The 25,447-nt window shown below is 44.5% G+C and overlaps 1 protein-coding gene across 1 annotated transcript in view; it reads left to right on the top strand.

Moving 5' to 3' along the window:
• The window catches only part of ABTB2 (ankyrin repeat and BTB domain containing 2), a 122,270-nt gene extending 96,823 nt beyond the window's left edge, over positions 1-25,447 (top strand). The window contains exons 4-17 of the mRNA XM_065636943.1: positions 2,760-2,912; positions 7,388-7,553; positions 10,891-10,980; positions 11,753-11,854; positions 13,516-13,612; positions 14,588-14,723; positions 16,404-16,630; positions 17,396-17,574; positions 18,224-18,329; positions 18,440-18,542; positions 19,001-19,091; positions 21,400-21,468; positions 21,811-21,924; positions 23,224-25,447. Coding sequence (XP_065493015.1) covers positions 2,760-2,912; positions 7,388-7,553; positions 10,891-10,980; positions 11,753-11,854; positions 13,516-13,612; positions 14,588-14,723; positions 16,404-16,630; positions 17,396-17,574; positions 18,224-18,329; positions 18,440-18,542; positions 19,001-19,091; positions 21,400-21,468; positions 21,811-21,924; positions 23,224-23,421 — 1,831 coding nt within the window. The 3' untranslated portion in view covers positions 23,422-25,447. The remainder of the gene's footprint in view (positions 1-2,759; positions 2,913-7,387; positions 7,554-10,890; positions 10,981-11,752; positions 11,855-13,515; positions 13,613-14,587; positions 14,724-16,403; positions 16,631-17,395; positions 17,575-18,223; positions 18,330-18,439; positions 18,543-19,000; positions 19,092-21,399; positions 21,469-21,810; positions 21,925-23,223) is intronic.

The following is a 25,447-nucleotide window of genomic DNA, read 5'->3' as shown; positions in this document are numbered from 1 at the left end:
TCATAGTACGTGTTATTTCTGGTGTTTTCTGTTTTCTGAGCACAGTCTCTTGCTGCCTGGTGCTGTGTGTAACCATGACCAGGATTCGGCTCGTCACCTGATCAGACGATCAGGACTGTGCTGGATCGACGCGGTTCTCTGTCCACCAGCGTTCCCACCATGAAGGTGTCAGGGAAGCCTAGGTGGTAGGTAAATCACTTGTAAAATGAATTTTTCCGTTGCTCCCGAAGCGTTCACCCCACCACCTTTTGAGTATTTAATTCTGGTGGGTTTAGCCTAACTCTCTGTCTCAGGTGCTTTGAATCATAGAATAGTTTGGGTTGGAAGGGACTTTGAAAGCTCATCCTGTCCGACCTCCCTGCAACGAGCAGGGACATCTTCACCCACATCAGGTTGCTCAGAGAAGCTCTGCTGAGTAATTAGAAAGTCTAAAGAATGAATTTAGGCTCCTCCCTTGAGTGCCTGAACTTAGAAGGTGTAACTGCCTCTGCTGTTGGGCAGATAAGGGTTGATGTCCTCTGGAACGTTTCCCAAATGCCTGGTGGGAATTGCTGCTCTTCCCTTGGGGTCGTCCGTCAAGCTGAATTTCCTGTGCTCGAGGGATTAAATTCATCCCATCCCGTGGGTCTGGGACAAGTTAAAAGCCTAAATGGGTCGGGGCATCCAAGCTGGGCTTCCAGAAAATCTTCCAACCGGTGAGCTGGTGGGTAATTTTCGAAGCGATGAATGTAGCGACCCTGATATTTTGGTTGTTTGACATAGAAGTAAACTGGTAAAGCAGCAAGTGGATGTCGTGTTAAAAACACCCTTGCACTGGCAGTCCTGGACCTCTGATTTTGTAGATGCTGCTTCGCTACTCAGGAGAAGGAGCAAAGGGAAAAGAAAAATAGCGATAGCGCGCTTGTTTGTAAAGAGGTAACGGCAGCGGTTCAGAATATGCCTTGCAAAGTGGGAACAGGTGGGACATACTTTACAGAGTGCAGTTATTCCACGCCAAAGGATGTTCAGAGTCATACAGAGGGAGTTCTGCTCGCAAATCCCGTTATTGATGAACGGTTTCAAACGGGATCGGTGCTGCTCGCTCTTACTGTGCGCACACATATAGATGTGCAGCTTTGAAAATGCCTTTCATGGGTTCGGCTCCTTTCATTAATGCCAAAATAATTTTATATCTTCCGGTATAGATTTTTTTTTCCTTTTTCTTTATAAAGGAATTGATAACTTCTCAGTTATTTTCTTTCAAATACTTAAGTGAAAAGGGCTTTTTTTTTTTCTCCTTTGGCGTTCATAAATTTATTACTGGAAATGAGAAAGGTGGTTTCAATTACAGCTGGCACTTCTGAGCCTTCCAAAAGGGCGGCAGGTATCCTTGGGGAAAAATCAAGCAAATAATAGATCAGTCTGCGAGGATGGGTGGATGAGTTGTGTTGTATATGAGAGTATTATGGCACCCATATATTATTGTCTAATCTCCGTACTATGTTTATTCCTATAGCAGGAGTGAGCTGGTCCAAAATGACTGTTGTTGCTGTTGTTATTGCCTTATTTATATTCCTTTATTGCCTTGCAACCCTTCATATCAAGCAAAACCTCCCCGTGCTTGCTGGACAAACTAGGAACAGACAGATTGCTTTTCCACAAAATGCTTACAATTTATTCTTGCATAGAGACATCTCCATGTTTAGTTGTTGTCTTTTTTATTCTACTCATTCCTCCTTAGCAAAACGATTAATAGTAGAACACAGATCGTAGAATCACAGAATGTCCTGAGTTGGAAGGGACCCACAAGGATCACCGAGTCCAACTCCTGTCCCTGCACAGGACATCCCCAAAATTCACACCATGTGCCTGAGCGCATTGTCCAGTCTCTTCTTGAATTCTTTTTGCAAAGAATCCTAGTTTTGGGGATACTCTCTGAGCCATATGGGCCCGCCTGGGCATATACCGTCTGGGCAGACTAAAGGCATCCGAAAGCAACTGGGTAAATATGAGTTCAAATAAAATCACAGGATGACATACTAAAAGTAATAAGATTTTTATTTGCCTTAGACACATACATATTAAAAATGTTTGAGTTAGTTGTGGATGGACATGTTGTGCCCTTGTAGGAAAAATCACCTAATTAATTTTAATTTTACTCAGAGTACATATTTATGGTTTCTCCTAGTCTCATGCCGTAATGATAATTTTCTGTAAATTGTACAAAGAAGATATTGATTCCCTATTCCGTGAGGATAACTCTTGAGAAGAGTTGAGCACTTATTTTCTAGGAGTTGAACGCACTTATTTTTTATTTTTTTAAGAGCTGAACACACTTATTTTATAGGAGGCAGACATGTGGAGCTTGCTTCTCCATGAAGAGTATTCTTTAAAATGGAAGTTCTTAAAGTACATCTCTCCCTACAAGGCAAAGGAAAATCGGGGTAGATTGTAGCTGAGCTCGTAGTGATTGCTTCTCTTTCGTTAGCTGTGGGTAGGAAGAGTACGTAAGGGGCTGCAAACATGTATTCGTGATTCTCGTTAGCAAAAATGGCACTGTGCAAATAAATTTCCATGGATCCTGCCAGGATAGGCTTTCTAATTAGTCCAGTTCTGTACCCATAGTCAATAACAGCAGAAGCAGGTCCCTTAATTTCAGTCTGGCCCTATTTCCCACCCAGCAAAACACGTTTCGCGAAGCCAACACGTCCGGCACGACCCCAATTTGGGTACGAACCGGTTCAGTAACTACATTGGGTTTTTTTTTCCGTGTTTTACAGCCCCTTCATGCTCCTGCCGCCGCTGATGGAGTGGATGAGAGTGGCCATCACGTACGCCGAGCACCGACGCAGTTTGACGGTGGACAGCGATGATATCAGGCAGACGGCCCGACTGCTCCTCCCTGGGCTGGACTGCGAGCCCCGGCAGCTCAAGTACGTGCGATAAGCTTTATGAGCACCTAAAGTAATCCAAACTTCTCGCTATATTCCCCAGGAGCCAGATCTCAAGGTACCATACAGGCAATACGTGTCTAAGCTTTTAGCATTCCAAGATCTAAAGAAATTTTGGCCACACGCTGCAGCTGGATTAGAAAGATTTTTGTCTTGCCCAAAGTTACGTAGGAGGAGTCAGACGGAGAAGAATTGAAGCACAAGTATTTGGCTTTTTATGCCCTAGCCTTAATTACAAGATCATTCTTTGCTTTTTGGCATACCTTGATCAAAAGTATCTTTTAAAATCTTCCCGTCACATATGTATTGAACAGGGATTTATTATTAGCTGAGTTCATTAGCACATCACAGGTATTTTATTCAGTGTGTAGTTCTTTAGGTTGCTGCGATTAGCACTGGTTGTGATGTCAGAGTTACATTTTGAACTTTAGTACCAGGTGAATTCTTGTTTCTTGGGTGAATTCTGTCCCCCACATACCTTTGGGTTACATGAGTGGGTGGGACACGTTAATAACAATACATCATAATTTTATCATGCTCTTAAGTGATGAAACGATCACCTGAAAAGATAAAGATATACCTTTACTCTTAGAATTATTTTTCATGAACAATAAAAGCAACAAGAGGCTTTTAATCAGGAGTCCTGGATCTGGTTTTGTTGCTTTTTACCTTTTCCTTCTGGTAGCCAAAAAGCTCTTGCTTTTTGCGACTTCTCTGTCTCCCCATTTGTGAACTGAAGAGTAATTATTACCCACAAAACCTAATGGGAACACTGTTCTTCTCCCTTTTCCCTGCCAGCATATGTATGCTCTGCGTCTACACACAGGCTGCTCTGCCTTACGTGTGGATGGTAGGTGTAGTGTAGACAACTTAATAGGGGCTCAATTAATTTTACAGACGTGCCTAATGCTTGCCAAAACCTCTGAACAGTTCCACAGAAGACTAACCTAATCACAAGCCCTTCCAGTCGGTTTTATGGGGTTTTTTTCAGTCTCTCCTTTAGGAAGAATTTTGATTTCCAAATTGCATCCAAACCTTCTGCTTCAAAGGCATCCCACGCTTTATCGGTACCGTTTTTTTGTGCACGTTCACATACAAAGCACAGATAGTCCCTTACTTTATAGATTGTATCTGTTAAAGAAAAAAAACCCAAAAGGGCAGGGATTTGGGTGTTTGATTTTTGGGTGTTTGATTTTGCTGCTGAGTAGGCTAAAAGGAAACACTTAGAGACAGGCTTTGTCAAAATGGGCTTCGTCGCGGTAACTTCAGACTGAAGCCATAATGACACAGCTATGAAATGAAGGGCTCAATGCAAACCCAGAAAGTCCAAAATAATGTGAGCAATAAGTAAATAAAAGCGAGAAGCAGGTTGAAAAGGCCTCAGCCACACTGTGTGGGATATTCAGGCAGAGGGTAGTTCAGTTGCTGGGTTGTTAAGGGTTGGCAGTACTGGCCCAGGGAAGGAGGAAGATAGAGGTTTCCATTCAGTTTGTTGTTATTACAGAAGGAATGGCAATTTGGCAAGAAAACTAAGATCCTTTCGCACCTTTTACCCCGCCAGACCGTTCCTCCATAGGGCCGTATGCCGTGTCCATTCCCTGCAGGTGAATCAGCCTCTGTGTTAGAGCAACACATCACCTTTGCAGCAGAGAGCAAAAATCAAAGTTAAGCTTGATCAGGTCTTTGTTCTGAGCTGTCTTGCCTGAGTATATTTTTTTTGAAGGTCTAAGAATGTTCTGTGATGTGCAATGTAAGCGAAACAGCTTTGTCTTTGTGCTGCATGAAAGATTTAAACTAACAGAAAATAAAAAAAAAACCATGAGGAGAGAGCAGTGCCTTGTTTCCAGCATCCATTATATGATCCTTTTAAGCAATTATTTGTATTTAGCCATTACAGCACATTTAGGGGAAAAGGAAATCTTGGAACTGAAGCCAAATTTATCCCTGGCTTGCGGTGTGACCGTCAGCAAATTGCAACTCGCTTTTCCCCATGATGCACAGGCTACAAGTCATATAATGACAGTTCCTTGCAGTGGTGACGCATCAGGTAGAGTATGTTGAAATCCCCGAAAGAGAAGTTGTGCGGAAGAACAAGTTGTTATTAGTATAACCTGAAATTCAGACCTCTGATACCTATTTTCTGACGCAGACTGCTCTGGCAGTATACCCTCCCACAACTGTTTGTGTCTTGGTGGACAAAGCCTTCTAATGCGATGCTCTCTGTTTGCCGATTTATAAGCATCTTAAGTACGCACTTGTTGCTGGTTAAATGATAATACAAGTGGGGAAATGCGAGATTGCAAAGAACTGTGTTTCTTTTCCACCCGTTTAAATATAAATGCTGAGATTTCAATATTAAGCTATTATCACACATTGCTTTTTTTAAAAAAAATTATTCATTTTCCTCGCTGCGGGCCAGATTTAAATTACTCACTACCTGTAGTTATAGCGGTAGTTACCGCCTATGAAACCCAAAGAGCACCAGGCTCCTGCTCCCTCGCCAATCCATCCCTTCCCAAACCGGGACCTCAGCCCTGTCGCACAGCTGGACGTGCACAGCTGGAAAGCCCAGCATTCACCCCAGGAAGCGTGCGAGCGTTCACCTCTCCCCTCCGCAGAATAACAACTCGCACACGGAAAACCCGCTGTGGTTACAGCTGCTGCACAGCAGTTGTGCACATGTGAGCTCCTTCCCCTCGGCTGTGGTAGGATGCTCCAACTTTTATCACACTCTAAAAGAAAAAAATGCTTTGCGTCTATCCTAGAGGAGCGTGCCGTCAAGCCGCGGCTGCAGAACAGCAAGTGTAGAGTGATTTTTGCACGGGCAACTGGTTTGTTTTACTGGTCGCTCTGCGGGACTCGGTGGTGAGTTGTCCCCACACCACCCTTGCTTGGGTGGAATCTGACCCGTTAGCAAAATAGGAATGATGTGCAAAGACAGGTACCATCCCTTCAAAAACTTTCTGTGGTTCACTGGATTTCAAGTGATGTCATTTTATTTTGCTTTTTGTGCATAGGATTCTTCTTCTCCTGCTGCTCCTTCTCCTCCTCTTATTATTATTAAACGAAATCTACATAATATTGTAACGTTATGATACCGTACCAATTACCTCAGTCAAACAAGATTATTAATTGGCTAGCCTAGCTCTAGGAGTTATGATTTATATGTGTCTAGCATTAAGCCTTTTACCTTACTGTCCTCCTGTGCTCTGTGTGTCCTAATCTACTATCCAGATGCTTCCGAGATCTTGTCTTCTGATCAAACATTTGTACTCGGCTGCCTCGGAGACACGTTTTATTTGCAGTTGTATCTCCAAAGAGCTAGTGACTCCAAGACTGTCACTTTGCATCCCCCAAGTTGTCCCCCGTTGTAGCTCCTCTCGGGAAGCAGCTGCTCAGAGATGCTGGTGTCCCCTGGACGATGGGGGATTGGACTAGATGATCTTTTGAGGTCCCTTCCAATCCCTAACATTCTGTGATTCTGTGATGGGACCGGTCGCCAGGCTGTGGAGAGATCTCTGTGAGCTCAGCTTATTGTTCAGAGCATCTGCTCACCATTTGTCATCCCCCATCCATGCAAGTTCAGAAGCATTTTAAAAAAAAAAAAAAAAAAGACCAGCTGAATTGAAATGTGAATAAGATGCATCTTGAATCTTCTGCATGGAGCGATGAGTGTTTTACTGATCTGGCGGGCTGAACAAAGTTGCCAGAAGACGTTTGCCTTGTTGAAAGAGTCTCATTTTTCAAAGGAACTTGGCGGGCTGATATCTCGCTCTTGGAGAGTTTGCACAAGAGCCTGTGTTGAAAACCAGACAAGCGGTAGAGGAGAAATTCACCCCGAAATAACATCAAAGGGCCGCCCGTATCAGTGCCCAGCTGAGATAGGAAACACCTCCAGTTTGGCCATGTCCCTTTGGTGAAGGAGATACGCTGCCGGGTTTGGAATTCAGGAGCTTCTGAGCAGATAACCAGAGGAGTTACAGCAATCCCTGGGCTCCTTCCAAACCAGATAAAGGTCATTTGATAGTCATCTAGAGGATAAGGATTTAAGAGAACCTCGTAGAAATGTTAATGCACTTGCTTCTATTGAGGCGTTGGAAAAGAGTTGAGAATGTTTCACTACCTAAATTTTATTTTGATTTTTTTTTTCATTAAAAAAAAAAGGATCATCATCTTCTTTCAGAAACGCCTTTTATTTGAAAATAATAGCTAGTCTGGCAGGCAGACAGAATAGTTGTTTTGTCCTAGAACTACACTGGTATTTTATTATACACGCTTTCTGTCCACCTCTTTCTCCTCCCTGCAATATGGTTTTGTGTATGTTTGATGGACTAACCTGTAACAAGCAGGAAAATACAAATATTATATCTGAAATTCAGCAGCCTGATTTCTGTAGGAGATGGGGCTAAAACAAAAAAAAAACCCCAACAAACTAGAAATTATTTTATCTTTCACAGGCCTGAATGCTGCTTTAGTTCCTTCCGGAGATTGGATGCTAAGGCTGCTACTGAAAAATTCCAGCAGGATCTGGGGTTCCGAATGCTAAACTGCGGAAGGACAGACCTGATCAACCAAGCAATTGATGCACTGGGACCTGACGGGGTCAACACCATGGATGATCAGGTGTGTCATGTAACCACACACACAAATGTTTTGCCTCGACAAATTCTGTGTTCCTTTCCATGCGGCAAATCAATGCGTGAGGTTGTGTTAGCTGCCTCTCCAAAGCTTTTCTAATTCTTGCGCGTGTTTTAGTCTGAAAATGTATCCCTTAAAAAAAAAATAACCTCCCAAAAAGCCTGGAGTCAGAGCCTGGAGTGCATTGTTTATCAGCTGGAATGTGGATCTGCTACTTTCTTGGGCGCTGATGGAGCGCAGGTCAATACGCTGCCTGCGAATGGAAGCTCTGGTGTTCTAATGCTCAGACAACGTCAAAACAAAGTGGTTTTTGCCAGTGGCACTCTCTTCTGGTTCAACAGCCCAAATCCCATCTGGGTCAGTGAGGAGTGACCAGAAGGTGTTACTGTCTGTGAGTTACGTGTTCTCAGCACAGTCTGGCAAAGAAAAAACAGCACCGAGAACCCCAGTGGGGTTGGTATCGGTCAGTTTAGCTTTGCTGAAAGTTCATTGTGCTGATGCATCTATTTTTTTTTTTTCCAATTTTTACCTGCTGTCTGCTCAGCTACATTGAACCATAGGGATCTGGTAGTCTGGGGAGTCCTTAACTGCTTCTGCTTGTGCTGTCAGTCCCATCAAGTAACAGCAGAGTCTGTTCTCTGGGGCATCATTCAGTGCATTGAATTGGCTTTTAATTTAATAAAAAAAAATAAAAACTGCCCCAAATAAGCAGTCATGATAGCCGTCACAGCAATGAGAATGAGCTGGCATGTCTCAGAAACAATGGGATATTTAGCAGTAGGAAGGATTTATACCAAGTAGAGATGTTTTCTCATAGACAGCATTTTACTGCGGTGGCATTTCAGGCCAAATCCTGAAACGGGCACATCTTCCATGGTACTTTCTACCACCATACGATTATAAAGGAAGAGTGAACGTGTACACAAATACAAGCAGAAACTGCTCCTGCACATGCTTATATCCAGGTATCTAGTTGCCTTATTTATATGTCCAACACAAGGAGGGGTATTCCGTGAGAAGTGCCCTCGATATTCACTTTATTAAAGTAACAAAAGTGGCAGGTTTATGTTACAACGCTCTGCCGCTTACTTTGATTATTTATTTTTTTCCGTAAGTTTTTGCAGTTCCTGCTTATGTAGCCCCGAGGCCTTTTGTTTTCTCAAAGCAGATTATTTTGTTGTGAACCTCACGGTCCTAACACCAAAAACGGTGCCAAGACCATCACTTCTCACTGCAGGATGTTCTTTACCTCTCTTCAGCCAGCAAAGTGGGAGCTCCTTGGCTTTTTTATGCATAAAGACCTTGCGTTCTGTAGGCAAATCATTGGAAAGTTTGAGGAGTTTCTGCTGTCACTTATCGATGGTCTCATCCTCTGGCTGGTCTTGCTGTGACCAGGGGGATCGTGGTGTTCTGGCAGCTCTGGTTTTTTGCACAACGCTGCTCCCACGTCTCAAAGCAGCGTCTTGGCACTGACCAGGGAGGGCAAGACAGGCTCCCTGTGGAGGTATTGTTGCTCTGAAATTCTCCTTTTCTGGAGCAACCCAGCTCTGCAGTTAAGCAAGTGTCCTGTGTTGTGCTGCCAGTCACACAGAGTTAAATCCGAACTCCAGCAGCGACTCTGCAACAGCTGGAATGTGAAACCAAATCTGAACTTTGCAGCTGGCTTGTCGTGCCCTTCGTGGACTGGTTTGGGTTGGAAGAGACCTTTAAAGCTCAGCCAGTGCCCCCCCTGCCGTGAGCAGGGACATCCGCACCAGCTCAGGTTGCTCAGAGCCCCGTCCAGCCTGGCCTGGGGTGTCTCCAGGGATGGTTCAGCCACCACCTCTGGGTGACCTGTTCTACTGCCTCACCACCCTCAGGGGGAAGAATTTCTTCTTTCTATCTAACGTAAATCTACCTTCTTTCAGTTTAAAGGAATAAGCCCAAACCATTGTGCCCAAACTTAGGAAAACTGCCTTGGGCATGGCAGCAGAGAGCAGGTCTGTCCTGTTGTAGGACAGAACGTATGATACTGGTCCCTGGGAAGCTCAGTTCTTATATCTGCATTTCTTTTGGTCACAATGAGTCTTCTTACCACCCTGCACGGTAGGCAGGTACCTCTGAGGCATCACAAATACGTGTGACCATCTCTCACCTGGCACGTACGGCAGAAGTTTTGGTGCAAGTCCTACAATAGACAGAACTGTTGGACTAATTTCAATTTAACTCTAGATCCAGGTTCAGATTTTCCCCACTCCCAGAGTGTGAGCACATCCAACGCTGAGGTGTGTGCTCAGACCCACTTCCATGTGTATATGGAGATGATGTTAGAGAGAGGCAGAGAATTCAGAAGGTATATTCAGAAACTGGAGTTTGGACCAGGACCCTGGATTCACTTCTAGTGGGGACCAAGCGGCATTTTGGTTTCGCAGGATTTGAGGTGTTTGGGAAAACAAGCTGTTCTTCCCTTTGCACTCTGAGGAACAAGCAAGGAATGCAAAACTAATATTAAAAATAAAAAATAAATAAAAATTAAAATTAAAAAAGGTAGGGTAAGTCTACACAAACTTGGAATTGTGGCTGGTTTGGAAAAAAGTGTTTGCAGATACAAGATCTCTGCGTGAGATGTAATTCTACTTTACGATCCGTGTCCCTCTCTAAATATGAAGCTGTATTATTACACAATGAGCAGCAGAGGTGCTGCCTGTGAAAAATTCAAACATTCACAATAATTGGGGGGGGAGCCATAGGATGTGAGCAGGAATGGATTTTACTGGGCCATTTCCTTTCTGTCCTTGGCTACTTGTGGAATGAACTCGGTAAGTAAGGCTCATTTCTCTCATAATTCATCTCTGAGCTGTCATGGTTTGCTCGATAAGTAGGGAGAGAGAGAGATTTATGGGATTGAAATGCTGAAATATTGTGGCAAATAGGATTTTAGCAATGGGGCTATGTTGCCAAATAAATTAATCTTGTGTATTTTTGTGTTTTCTGCTTTCGGTTCATCTGGCTACAAATGATCCAAGAAACGCTATTTCTTTTTTTTGCAGCTTTGAGAAAGCTCAAGAATTGTGGACAATACACGGCAGGGATTTTCAGTGATCCCTTTTTTATTCTTGCAGTCTTGTCCCCTGATGCTTTGTCCCCATCGCTTTCCAATCCTAGTGCATCGTGCCACTCTGCATAGAAACCGAAATGTTCTGAACATTTATACGTGCTGTCCCTGCACACGCACACGCAAAATCTTCTGTACGTTAAGATTCAAACTCGCTGCATCTGTGACGGTTTCACCGTTGGCAGGTATAGAAAAATAACTTTATTTTTTTTCCCCTTCTTCCCGAAGGGTATGACCCCGCTAATGTACGCCTGCGCTGCTGGGGATGAAGCCATGGTCCAAATGCTCATAGACGCTGGAGCAAATTTAGATATACCGGTGAGTAACAGAAAACCCTCTCCCCATAATTATTCATCTGGAAACAAGAGCAATTGTGAAATCTCTCCTCACAACTGAAGGCTTCATTTCTGGAAGCTTCTGAGCAAAGCATTTATTTCAGAAACCTTTGGTTTGGGGATTTGGGAGGGGGATGAAAACCTTCAAACCCTCTTGGAGTGTCCTCTAAGTAGCGTAAGTTACTGTTCCCCGGGGTTGTCACTTCTAAAGAAAAAAGCCAGTTCTGTACAAATTTCATGATTACAGCAGACAGACACTGCGGTGGTTCCTGTGAAACAGAGAAATAAACTTAACAGCAGACCCAATTCTACTGTTAGGCGGCGTTCTTTATTTTATCAGCGCTGGGGAGCACTGGGGATCATCCTCCGTGAGTGCTCCAAAGACTGGATGCTCTTGTGTTGCTTATGTTCACATAATTATCACATATGCATTAACAATTTTTGAAAATGTTGACATACATCTATACTAAGAAATAATTGCCGATGTTAGTTATAATTGTTTAGTTTCTTACTTACAATACATCTATTAATTATTAATTAAATATAAACTAAGCCTTCTGCTTCTAAACAATGCGTTACTGAATGCTCGGTCTCCCTCTTGTCATGCAGAAGGATCTAAAACTTGAAAAATATCCCCTCGTTTTGCTGAAAGCATTTATCGTGTCGGTTGGTTAACGATGGGTACTTCTTTTGTAACTTAATCACGTTAATTTAGCAGCTTGTCTTCTCCTGACCCCCTGGCTCCCCCCTCGCAGGTCCCCGGCGCGTCCCCGCGACACCCCTCGGTGCACCCCGACAGCCGGCACTGGACGGCTCTCACCTTCGCCGTGTTACACGGGCACATCTCGGTCGTCCAGGTGAGCCGGGGAAAACCTGCCAGTCTGGCGGAAACCTCCTAAAAACCGGTGAAAAATCGCACGTTTGGAAAATTAGAACCTAACCGATGCTCTTCTCGCGGAATTGGGAATGATGACGTAATTCCTAGCGAGGCCTCGACAACAAAACACAGCACGTTTCCTTATTTTACTTTGGTTTCGGCATCAGTCCAAGGCTTTACCACTGCTTTCTGACATGTTAATTGGTTTATGCGTTTACATGGGCAAAAATTAAGCGTATGCTGATTTCTGCTCTAATGGCAGCAAATCATCTGTAACCTCCTTTATAATCCTTGAGAATCGCATGAATGAGACTTTAAACCCTTGTGGGAATTGAGCCTCTTGCATCCCACCCGCTCCCTTCTCCGTGGAATTAATGTAGGGGCAGCGGAACGGGGTGGAATCCTGGAAATCCCACCTGAATTTCAAGATAAATTCAAAGCTGATCACAGCGGACAGTCAATTACTGGTGAATTTAATTTACCTTCTGCTTAAAGTGGGGGGGCTGGAAATAAAAGATGTAAGCAAATGGGAGCTGCACAAACTCATTTTTTGTTTGTGTACATTTGTAAATAATTACAGACACTAGATTCCACCTGGCAAATTTGGTATTACAGAGGTTGGACAGCCTTAATTTACATGTGAGAGAAGAATTGATTCTCTCAGGGGATGTAGTCAAGTATTTATCAAAGCTCCTGTTGGATTGTGTTATGCACAAGGTTGGTTTGTTTTACTTTGCTTAAACCTTCTAAAGGTTACATGAACCTTTTTCATTTGGTGATTATTATTATATAAAAAGGGCAGATGTCATGGTGTATAAAATCGCCTTTCTGGATAAGGTCTACTGTGCGATACATGGAATAGCTGGTGTCTCCAGAGAGAAACAAACCAGCAAAAAGTTTTATAATAAAAATGTGAACGTCTGTGCTCTGTGTGCCAAGGCCAAGGTCGTCACTGATTGGGGATGGCTGAAAACTTTAAAATTGTGACAATATTGTAGGGTACAGCGCGCAGTGGGAGAAGGTCCAGAGCCGCACACTGTGCTCAGGGTGACCCAATGTCACCTGTAAAATGTCCCCATCATCTCGTAACCTTCTCCCCATCGTCTGGGAGGGGATAATTCCCCTCGCTCAGTGGGTTCCAAGAGGGATGTTTGGCCCCCGGGGCTAATTCCCTGCAGGAACCGTGTTTCCTGCACACACAGCCTGAAACTAAATGAGATGGAATTCCTGCGTTAAAGAGCAGCTCTGATTGCGGAGCTCTTCGGAGCTGGGAGATTACAATTGCAAAACCATGTACAACAAGGAGATTTTAAAAAAAAAAGGAAAAAAGAAAGGGAGGTGATGGCGTCCAAGCTGCCAGCTGGGCACCTTTCTGGAACAAACTCACTATTGAAAGCACAGCTAATGCAAAATAAGAAAACTCTAAATTGCCATTGATGCGGATGCTTCAGCCCTAGGCTGAGCGAGGAAACACGCAGGAAATTTGCCTTGTAATCGATGTTTTGCTTTAGCCTTTGAGATGGTCTCTGCCCGTGCGCACCCTCTGCTGTGAATCCGCTGCTCTTCCTTCCCAGCCTCTTCTGTTTTCTCTTTCTGAGTCGCTCTTTTCTCGTCTCCTCGTCTTCCCTGTGTCTCCCGCAGCTGCTCCTGGACGCCGGCGCCCACGTCGAGGGCTCTGCCGTGAATAGCGGAGAAGACAACTACGCCGAGACCCCTCTGCAGCTGGCGTCGGCAGCGGGTAAGCTGGGGCAGCCCCCCCACGTTAGCCACAACCAACACGCAACCGGCTCCGGCGTCTGTAAAACACGTTGGGAATCGCTTTGCGCTGCGCTCCGAGCTACTAAAAAAAAAATCCGGTTTTCGTTTCTAAGCCACCAGTAGGGTTGGCAGCGACTAAGAGGCGGCGTCACGTTGCAAGGGCTCGGTGGGCACTAAACGAGCGTCTGCTTTTGGAACTCGTACCAATGCTGACCTCCTTGCTGCGACCCCGTAGTAAAGCTACAACGCCTTTGCACAGGGCACTGTCAAGAAATATCAACCAGCTACTGTCTCGTCCGGGCATGTCTTGGATCTAAATAACTTCCAGATGTAAAAATTAACAAGTTTAAGTTCAGCCTGGGGAGGAATAACTTGCTAGAGAAAGAAATTTGTTTTATTCATTCGTTAAATACAAGTCAAACTCTGCATTTCTTCTACCAAACTGTCACGAGTTGAGCATTCCGTGAACAAGTCTGTGCTGGCCTAAAAGTTGTTTTTCAATACTTTTACCTCAAACTGGTTTTACTTTTTTTCCTTTGCTTCTTTCTGCTTCGTTTTTGAGCATTTCTGAAGATGAGTCTCTGGCTTGTTCTGCTCCAGTCTATTGGAGGGATAACACACCGGGCTCCTCCCCAGGAGGGACACTCGTTGTGCTCCATCTCTTGCCACCGCTCGATACCGCATCCAACGAAACCGGTGGAAAAGAGGCCTGGCCGAGCGTGCACCGATATACTCGCCCAGTTAAACTGGTTTCTGCTGGCATGTATTGAAAGCGCCAGATCAGTTTAATTCTCATTTTCATTCTCCGAGGTGTTAGGAAGCCTAACGGAGATTTGCAGGATGCTCTGAAAGCCTTAACAGCGTAAAAAGTTACTGGTGCCACGCCTGCTACCAGTCCTATGTTTTCAAGGAGGTAACAGGGAATCATTATTGTGTTTCTGTCTATTTTTCCTAGGGAACTACGAGCTGGTGAGCTTGCTGCTGAGCAGGGGCGCGGATCCGCTCCTGAGCATGCTGGAAGTCAACGGCGTCTCCTCGTCGCTGCACGAAGACATGAACTGCTTCAGCCACTCGGCTGCACACGGGCACAGGTAAAACCCCGGTCATGTTCAGAATTTATTTTTTCTTTGCCTAATGCTATCACTGCAGGTATTCCTGTGACTTTATATATATATATATATATATATATGTATATATGTATATATGTATATATATATATATATATATATGTCTTATACCCAAATTTCTGGGTGTGCAGTTCAGAAGATGCTGTTAAGACTCTCTAGAGAGCAACTATTTTTTAGTACCGCGCGCTTTCTCAGACTATTCCAATTTGGATGTGGGCAAAACCTTTTGAGAGTTTTGGGGGACGGAAAGATTCTTTAAACCGGTAATTGCTCTTTGTTACGCCACTTTGAAAAAAAAAAAATGATGCAAGGCTTTCATTATTCAGCAACTCTGATTAAAATAAAAAGGGATTATATTTTAATCAAAAGCACAAAAGAAAACAGGAATATCTTTTTTTTTTTCTTATTCTCTCGCTTGCTGGTCTGGCTCTGCAGCACTAAGATCAAGTAGGACCTGGTTCTAGACCACATGTGAGCAGACTAAGTTCCATCTAGGGGCAGGTTATAGGTAGTGGTTTATGTTCTGAGACAATCTAATCACATTAAGGTGGCAAAAATAATCTGCGGCAGAATTTGCTTGACTGCATCTCTGGTTTTTGGATGGCCGATCAGTCATTAAAACGCTGAAAAGGCAAACTGGGCTTTCCAACCCTTTTTGCAGGGTAGTTATTTAGAACTAACACATTACTTACAAAATCATCCAGAAAGCCTTCTGTTCCCAGAAAAAACGTAAGCGTAACGAACCAATTAATTAAACCAGCCCTGAAACCGCCCATGTAGATGGGCTGGGAGATGCCCAGGGTCTCCCAGCAGCTCGGCCGGCCCTTGGAGGAGCACGGTAAGCAGCATCTACCTCCCAATTCTGTTCCCCTCCCACAACGTTCTGCAACACCTAACCAGGCAAGCTCTGAAATTCAAGGCTTATTCTCCAACTGAGTAGTGCAGGGTGATCCTAAAGCGCAAAATTAACTTTTTTTTTTGGGTGCAAAGAGAGCACCAGCTAGCGGCAATTCAGCCCCACAGCTCGGTGCTGGGGTGGATTTGCTGGGATGGGGATGTCCAAATGCTGCAGGTGGCTCCAGCCAGCCACAGGGACAGACAACGGGGATGAAAACTTTGTAAACTAGCTGAACGCAAACAAGAGAAACCTCTTTCTTGCAACCGCTGCGTGAAATTCCAAACAAACAAAAAAATTCTCCCTGGATTTAGTGATGCAGAGCTATCATTTTTTTTAGTGATAGAGGAAGCCAGTCTGACTGAATCAACGTAAGTGTTTGAAGATGGTCACTTGGGGAAACAGCAGAAGTCCCAACAGACGCTCTGTTAAAATAAATCTTAGTTCAGAGCTGAAGATGTTACCCAGCTCGGGCTGGCAGAAGGAAGCGTTGCTTCTATGCCAGAGTACAGACTGCAAAATAACCAGTTCGCCCCAACACTCTGAAATACGCCCTGGTATCACTAATGCACAGGAGAATATTAAATCCTTTTACCCTTGCTACCAGGGCTAGTGTTTTCAACGCTGCATCTCTTTGGGAAGGAAATTATTATTAATGAAGCCAGACCCCTAAACCTAAATCACCATAGTCCCGCTTGAATAATTGATATTTCATCTATTAATAAGCGAGATCTCTTCTTCCTCCTCAGGAACGTTCTGCGCAAGCTCCTGACGCAGCCGCAGCAGCTGAAGGGCGATGTCCTGTCCCTGGAGGAGATTTTGGCCGAGGGGGTGGAGAGCGACACCTCCAGCCAGGGCAGCTCCAGCGAGGGCCAAGTCCGGCTTTGTAAAACGCGAATGAAGGCTCTGCAGGAGGCCATGTACTACAGCGCTGAGCACGGCTACGTGGACATCACCATGGAGCTCAGGGCACTCGGTGAGCTCTTTGTTTTAAGCGTTGCGTGTAGTTAAGGTGCAAAAAGCTTTTTTTTTTTTTTTCCTCTGCCCCTTTCACTCAGAGAAAAATCTGGGACCCCAACTGCAAAGCTAACCCAAGCTTATGGGACCCAGCTGTCACATTGAAATTAAAACGTGGGTTTTTTTTCAAACTCCCGCTGATCTGGGATGCCCCTTACTTTGGGCTGGATCCTCTGTTCCCAAGTATCAAAAGCAAGGGCCACGTGTCTTCATCAGATGCTCCGACACCTAAAATTCAGCGTTAAAGAGGCTGGTCTCAAAACCAAAGATAACAGCCGAGATGAAATGGTTTAATCTGAAAGAACAGATTTGATCTAAAGGTAGGAAAGAGAAGCTTTGAAGGTTTCTGTGTGTAGTCTGTTACAGGTAACCAGGAGAAAACACCTCGCAGCCTGTTTGTGTAGGGTTAGGTATTCTTACAGGTTCAGATCAAATTTATTTTGTAGTTCTGACTAATCCTGGAGCTGAATACACAACAGGGAGTCTCTGGTTCTTAACGATCAGCAGAAAGTTCCACCTTACAGTCCTGGTACCTCTGCTGTTGTAGCTAAGTCACTTAATCTGTCTGTGACCCAGTTCAGTCATCTTTAGCATCAAGGCAAAAATATATCTGCTGTTAGGATGTATGTAAAGATCTTCAGTGCCACTAATAGCAGCAGAACTATCTACTCACAGGTGCTTCAGCAAATTGTCATCTTTCACTCTCCTTTTTCTGTGGCTACAGGAGTCCCGTGGAAGCTCCACGTGTGGATCGAGTCACTCCGGACAACCTTCTACCAGTCCCGTTACTCGGTTGTCCAGACCCTCTTACGGGAATTTGTCACCATTAAGGAAGAGGACTACAATGAAGAACTGGTCAACGAAGGGTTACAGCTCATGTTTGATATCCTCAAAACCAGCAAAGTAATTAGTACTTTCTGTAATAGTATCAAAAATCAAGCATTTGGGTTTTTTTGCTGTTGTACAAATTAGTGCACAACAAGAACTAATGAATTCCTGTGCTAAGTCCCTAATGAGTTATGGTATGAAAATGGCCCTGGTAGCATTTCTCTAAATTGATATGCAGCCCTCACAGTAAAGGCATTAATTTCAAAATCAGTGAACGTTGTTCTGGTGAAGTCCAGGTCAGCAGCTGGCTTTGAAACCACGTGAATGCAAGAGCGAGAGTTACCAACACGGTGCTGGGCATTGTAACTGTCCTTTACATTAAAAGCAAGAGATACAACTTGGCTAACTAGAAAAAAACTGCAAACAAGGACCCAGAACTTGATATCTGACAGTAAATTGGTATCATGAATCAGATCTTGCTGAGAAGGTGCTTGTTGGGCTCCCATTACAGAGCAGTGGGAGGATGGGCTGTTGCTGCTGGACTCTTGTTGCTCAGAACATTCCACCAGCACATCCTTGTTCAGATCACGGGCTCGTCCCTCTCTCGGGAGGTTATTCTTGTGGAGCGCAGTCGCTATAAGCCTCGAGCGAACTGTTACTGCACCTCCGAAACCTGCTCAACGCAACGTGCCGACTGCTGATTCCTGTTCCCTCCTCCTTGCAGAACGATTCCATCAATCAACAGCTCGCGTCCATCTTCACCCACTGCTACGGCAGCAGCCCCATCCCCAGCATTCCCGAGATCCGAAAGACGCTGCCGGCTCGGCTGGGTAAGATACCACAACACTGACCTTCTTGGCTTTTTTTTTTTTTTTAAAGCATCCTCAGTTTCAAAAAATATTCACCCTTTTTTTTTTTTAATTTTTCCTTACGCCAACAGATCCTCACTTTCTAAACAATAAAGAAATGTCTGATGTAACTTTCTTAGTAGAAGGAAAGCTGTTCTATGCACACAAAGTCCTGCTGGTTACTGCATCTAACAGGTGAGTGGCTTTCTACCTGCGAAGGGTACGACTACAGACCATAATTCAGGGCTGCAGGACCAAGCTGCATCTTCTTTGCTTGTGTTAATAGCAAGAGTGTGACGAGGAGTTTTTCCAGCCACTCCTACTATGTGTTAGAGACTCCCAGAGCTGTATGGACAGAAATAACTAGTAATTATCCCTAAAAACCTGCGCGGTTACTCGTTTCTTTTTCCCTTACTGGCACGATAACCATGTTTTGCAAGTATTACAAGGTGCAATTGGATCAAACCCAAGCAATTTCCAGCTAAGTTGTCTCTGAAGTTCTAAATTAATTGCCATTAAATGGAAAGAAATGTTTCCATTTTCAACTTGCAAACAAGGAGGAAGGATCTTTAGTTCCCCTTGCTTAGGCTGTTTGTCAATAGGTGACGAGTATGTGAAGCACTAATACACAAATCTGTTAAAACCGTTCTCAGGTTTAAGACGCTGATGACCAATAAAACAGAACACGACAGCCATGGCAGCAAGACCGTTGAAATCAGCGACATGAAATACAATATTTTCAAGGTATGTAGCTTTTTCTACCTTTTCTTTACTCTTTCCATCTTCTCCCATACTTAGAAGCCAAAGGGCCAAGGCTTAACATCAGCTCTAAGTTAAGTTACGAGCTGGAGTTAATTTCAACACACCCGTATTTCAGGAGTATTGTGATCTTTGGGAAAACTTTTCAGCAAGGACCAACCTTCAAACAGAAACCTCCAGCCTAGATTCTTATTTCTTACCAGGCAGCTGACTCCTCCGTAAAGCACGAGAAACTAATCTTCTACGGAAAGTAGTTCTGTGCTTTTAAGACACCGTTTTTGTACTATTTACAGCACCATTTACCTGCTGCGCTAAGCAAAAAGGAAACTTACTACAGCAGGTGGACTGCCAGGCTTTGTATTAACTCGAATCAGATGATCAGAAATCCTTTCAAGAAAGGCTCAAAATTGAGAATTGCTCTTTGCTTGTGTGACATCTCTGTCTGGAGTTGGACCCAAGGGAGATGCGTTCATGCTGGAGAGAAAGTAGGTTATTGAACACACATCCCAGGAAAGAAACAAGTCAGTGAAGTGGGATAATTCAGTTATTCCAGCGTTTCCAGATCTGTGTTTCAGATTTGGAAGTCTGGTACAGAACAGGGGAACGTGAAGTGCAGAATCGGTTCTGTAACTGTTTCACTAGAAGGTTGAGGCTTTTCCTTTTTTTATATAAGCAAACAAAGCAGCAAAGCTGCTCTCAGCAGTACTGTCATCTCACCTACACAGAATGAGGTTGACCATAAGAACAATTTTTTCCTGCTGGAAAGGGCTGTACAAGTTTTGTGTTGGATACACAACATCCAAATTTTGCAGCTCAGGCTATGACAGAAAAAAGAAAATGTAGCTGAAACGAGCCCCCTTAACAGCATTTTTACAGCAAAACCTTTCTAAAGATAAACGTTTGCTTCACTGGAGAGAGCAACAAATCAGAAAGAACAGTGAAATACTGCATGGGATTAAACAATTTGATGGCAAATAGAATCAGATGAGTGAAGATGATGGTGTTCGACAGCAATCTCAGTTATGATGCGTGGAGAACACTGAGACACCAGAGATCTACATCCTGCTCAGGGTTCTGCTGGAAAGCAGCTTCGCTGCCCTGTAATTCCCTTATACAAAATAAGACAACTTTAAAAAACCAAAACTATAGAAACTTTTTTTAAAAAAAACCAAAAAACCAAAACTATAGAAACTTTAAAAAAAAAACAAAACCAAAAACCAAAAAACCAAAACTATAGCAACTTTTTTAAAAAAAAACAAAAACCAAAAAACTAAAACTATAGAAACTTTAAAAAAAACAAAAAAACAAAAAAACCAAAACTATAGAAACTTTAAAAAAAAAAAAAAAAAACCAAAAAACCAAAAAAACCAAAACTATAGAAACTTAAAAAAAAAAACAAAAACAAAAAACCAAAAAACCAAAACTATAGAAACTTTTTTTAAAAAAACAACAAAAAAACCACACAAAACCCCAAAACTATAGCAACTTTTTAAAAAAAAAAAAAACCAAAAAACCAAAACTATAGAAACTTTTTTTTTAAAAAAAACCAAAAACCCAAAACTATAGAAATTTTTAAAAAAACCCCACACTATAGAAACTATAGAAACTTTTTTAAAAAAAACCCTTTAAAATAAAAACTTTAAAAACTTTAAAGTTTTTATTTTAAAGTTTTTATAGTTTTTAAAATCTTTGAAATAAAAAGTTTAAAATGAAAACTTTGAAAACTTCAAAACCTTTAAAATAAAAACTTTGAAAACTTCAAAACCTGTAAAATAAAAACTTTGAAAACTTCAAAACCTGTAAAATAAAAACTTTGAAAACTTTGAAATAAAAAGGAAGACCAAGCCTTGTTTCGGTTGCGCTGCCGGCGGAAGCGGTCAGCACCGCGTGCGCTCCCCACGCCCGGTTACCAGCCCTGGGGACGCCAGCACGACTTCTGTCGCCAACACCAAACCCCGTCCTTCCCGAGATGAGACGGGGCCGGTTTTGGGGGTCGTTGCCCAGGCAGATCAAGGAGCAGACGCTGCTTCTCGCTCGCCCTGCAGACAATGAGGCCTTTTCCTTTGGGGCTGGGGGCTGGTGAGAAGCGCAGCGGCCTTTGTGTTGCTCGGACACGCGCCGTCACACCTAAAATCCTCACCAGGGCCCTTTGCGGAGTCTGAGGGAGAAATAAGTGTTAGCAAGCGGATTTGCAACAGGGGGGAAAACACGGCGGGAAGGGGAGCTCGGCCGTTCCCAGCCTCTTGCGACTTCAGCGATAACAGCTCCACGCGTGGCCTTCTGCCCGTTTCAGATGCTGATGCAGTATTTATACTACGGAGGAACAGAATCCATGGAGATTCCCACCAGCGATATCTTAGAGGTGAGAGCGTTTTCTCCTACGTCTCGCTGAGGGCGCGGGGGCGTAAACAGAGCTTGAAAGGCAAAATCCAGGAGTTAACAGCCGACTTCCAACCCAAAAGCATCCTTAACCCTTTGAAACGAGCTTGACGTTTCGAAACGCCCTTGCTTGGAAATAAGAACTACCGCTTATGTTTTATTACGTCCATGAAATGCTGCGGGGGGGTGGCAGCAGGTGGCATAAATACCCTGGTGAAAGTAAAGCGTGCAGCTAAAGGCTACGCACAGCTATTTGGTTTTTTGGGGTAGGGGAAAGGCCTTTCAAAGCTCGTGGTCTCAAACAACTTCTCTCTCGTCCCCAAAGCTGTTGTCGGCCGCCAGCCTGTTCCAACTGGACGGCCTCCAGCGACACTGCGAAATCCTCTGCGCCCAGACCATCAGCTTGGAGAACTCCGTTCACATCTACAAATACGCAAAGGTACAGAGGCCAAACCGCTTTATTTCAGAACCTCCAAGGACCCAGAATGCGGCGTCTCGTTCTGGTAACTCAATACAGAGCGGCACCCGCTGCGCTGGCAACTCAACCCCACCGCAAGCCCTGAGATGCTGTAGTGCCAGCCTGTGAGTCCTGTGCAGCCCCAGGACGTTTTCTTGTCTAAATCAATAACGAAATGGAAGCGAGATCCCCGCAGAACAGGCTGATACAGCAACATCACCCAGCAAAGCCTCGGAGATGCAAATCCTCAGAGCAGCACAGGCAATCCAGCTAAATAGTACAGCAGCTAAGGAGTAAACCCTTTCCGAGCACCCCTACTGCTCAAATATATCCTGTACAGCTCCAGAACTGGCATAAACTCTGCTGCGTGACATAGATATTCGCCTCTATGGCAAAAAACTCACGTTACTAATAGCATAATACAGAAATACTCTGCCATTCCTGGAAGTTCGCAGGGTCAGATCCCGTAGAGAGAAGCAGAAAGGCCACACGAAGGGCTGGTAACGATGCACGTGTAGTGTCACTTTGATCCTTTTCTATTCCTGACTCTGCCATTTTTTCCATGGAACTCAGGCTGGTTTCTTTCAAGGACCTAAAACTTAACAGTGTGCAGTGGTAGAGAGGGAGAAGGGAATATTCCCTACTGACCTTTTTAGTACTTTTCCTTAAATCACTGCATGCACAAAGTTCCCAGAAATGTGGGCCCGCCATACTTCATACTGAACTCAAGGCTCATTTTCTCCTCTTCCTGAGCTTCCCCCACTGGTTCTGAAACAAAAGGAACCAGCTCACAGCCAGAAATCCACCTGACGTGGTTTAGAAGAATTTTCCCCACATTCGGCTCCTTTTTCTAGGACTTAGGTTCACATCCTGTGACCCCCATGGCCACGAGCAGCACGTGCCACCTGGCACCGCAGTATTTTGCCTTGCAGGACAAAAAACTCCCTTTTTGCCCAGCTGAACAGGTATCTTGGCCACTTTATCAACCAGCTGCTCGCTCCTGCCCAAAGAGGAGACTGGAGCGCACGCCAGCAGCAGGACATCACGGGAAATAATTTTTAAAAAAACCCTCAAATGCCTCCCTGCCTGCAAAAAAGCACCGAAAGAAATTATCAGCCATCACTGGTCCTACCTTCAGTGCTTTTCCACTGTTACTACCGTCCTTTTTCTGGCTTAGAAAAACATTAAAGGGAAAAGCGCTAGAAAAGAGAAGAGGCTCAGCGCGTCCTTTAGGTCTGTGACATCGGGCAAAGTCTAATTGGGTGTTCCTCTCTCCCGCAGATTCACAACGCTCCCGAACTGGCCTCTTTTTGCGAAGGCTTCTTCCTCAAGCACATGAGCTCCCTGCTGGAGCAGGACTCGTTCAGGCAGCTCATCTCCAGCAGGACCAGCAAAGTGCAGGGTCTGGACCCGCTGCGGGACCTGCAGACAGCGCTGGCCGGCCGCCTGCACTCCGTGTACGTCACCTCCCGCGTGTGACGGGGACGCGGCGCCGACGGGAGCTCCAACCGCACGGGGGACGCGTGGTCAGGCAAAGGCGCCGCTTTCCCGTTCGCCTTCTGGATCTTGCTGGACGTCCCCGTGGAGGGACCGAGGCCCAGGGCGCCTCGTCCCGCCGAGGGGGGACAGCCGGCTTCTCTGCGCCGCTGCCATCACAGAAACGCCGTCACGGCGCAAACGAGAACTGAGGACGCGAAGAACCCGAAGGGAAGGTCGATGCTGCCATTTAAACCAGCACAACGCAGGGCTGGAGAGAAGTGAGGCGACCTACCCAGACCCAACGCCTCATGTGTAGTTGCGTCTGTCTCCACGCAATAGTCATTTTACCTGTTAAAAGGCTGCGCAGGAGGAGTTTTCTAATCCTATGGCCCTGTCTGAACACAGAGGCTGGTGCACACGCTGCTTCACTATAAACACCAGTCTATACGTTGAAAGAGACTCCGACATACATTTTCCCCCCAAACTGTTTGCACCTTGAGAGAGAGATTTTGTAGATGTTCAAAGCTGAGTAGAAACTAATACTAACTCTGAAATTACTCTTTAAGCTTAATATGAAGAACTGAGTTGGGAGGGGAAAATTGGGGTTTTGTTCTTTTGCATTTTTTAAATACGGTTTCACTGTGCTGGTTGTTAATCTGGATTCACCTTTGAGAAGGAAAAAAAAAAAAAAAAAGACGACAGTCTACCCTTTCATTATCGAGGTTTGATAGTCTCAATCACTTCCACCTTAAAAACGTGTTTCTGAATGTTACCTGTGAGACCTGACACCACAAAGGATGCTTTCTAAAAGCCTCAGGTGTACTAGGAGCTAGCACCATGCTGGAAAACTGTCCAAAAGCATAAATAGCAATAAACGCCTCCCTAAGACCCTGAAGAACATAGAGCTTGGTGGTTTATTCCCTCTCCGGAGCTAGTGGGGATCAGAAGCTTTGACCTCTGGTCTCGGCTTCCACAGCCTCATCCACGGAGTGATGTTGTTTTCCATGGAACGATGTTGTTTTCCATGGAACAATGTTGTTTTCCATGGAACAATGTTGTTTTCCATGGAACAATGTTGTTTTTCCACAGACCTGCTACCTCAGTGGGGACGGCGCCCACGCGGCTGGTTCCCAGAGGTGGCAGCACTTAAACATTTAAGATGCCTCAACTCAAAATGCCCAAGATTCACATCAGCCAGATGTGCAGACAGATGTTTCTGGTCCAAAAGGCCTCATTCTAGACTTCAGAGAACTACAAGGAGACAGTTCAATCTACAGTCTGGTTTCTGGGAGCAACGCTTTTGTGTGTGGGTTTTGGTTTTTTTAATTTTAAATAAGCCCAACCTTAGGAAGGCAGTCGTGTAAAACCACAGACCTTGCTCTTACCGATAGCTTTAAGACAGACCTTCAGATAACCCCACAGACCTTTCTTAGCAACCCCCAAAACATTTGCTAAGATGCTTTCGCTGGTCATAGGTGGGCGAAGGAGAAGCAGCAGCCAGGTTTTCAGTGAACTGCTGCTCCTTAGAAAGTCAACAATTAATAACATAACTAAAGGAGGATGCTCAGCTGGGCCCAAGCTCCTCAGCACAACATGGACACAGTTTATGTAGATTAAGGGAAGAACACACTCCAGCATCTCCCAACAAACCCATCAAAGTCTGACATCGCCTCATTCCTAAAGGGTTTGCCCCAGGAACAAACTGCAGGCAGGGATAAAAACGCTCCGTGCAGGCTCACGAACCGACAGACACGTTGGTCCTGGCACATTCCGATTTGTCCTTTAGGTCCGCAGCCACTTCTGAACATCACCAGCTTCAATAACCCTATTTATTATCAGAAAGCCATGCAGGGGGTTCAAAATTCTCATCGGTCCAGCCTGAAAAATACCACAAGAGGCTTTCTCTTGGAAAGTATTTTCAAGTAGCTGCTCCAGCTACCTGTACAAATATGTAGGTCCTCTTTCGTTGCTGTAATATTACAATGCTTTGTTAATTGTACATTAATTGTTGTCATGTATGTAAATG

Source organism: Caloenas nicobarica, chromosome 5 (genome assembly GCF_036013445.1).
Source record: "Caloenas nicobarica isolate bCalNic1 chromosome 5, bCalNic1.hap1, whole genome shotgun sequence".
NCBI lineage: Eukaryota > Metazoa > Chordata > Aves > Columbiformes > Columbidae > Caloenas > Caloenas nicobarica.
This window is presented reverse-complemented; position numbering and strand designations above follow the sequence as displayed.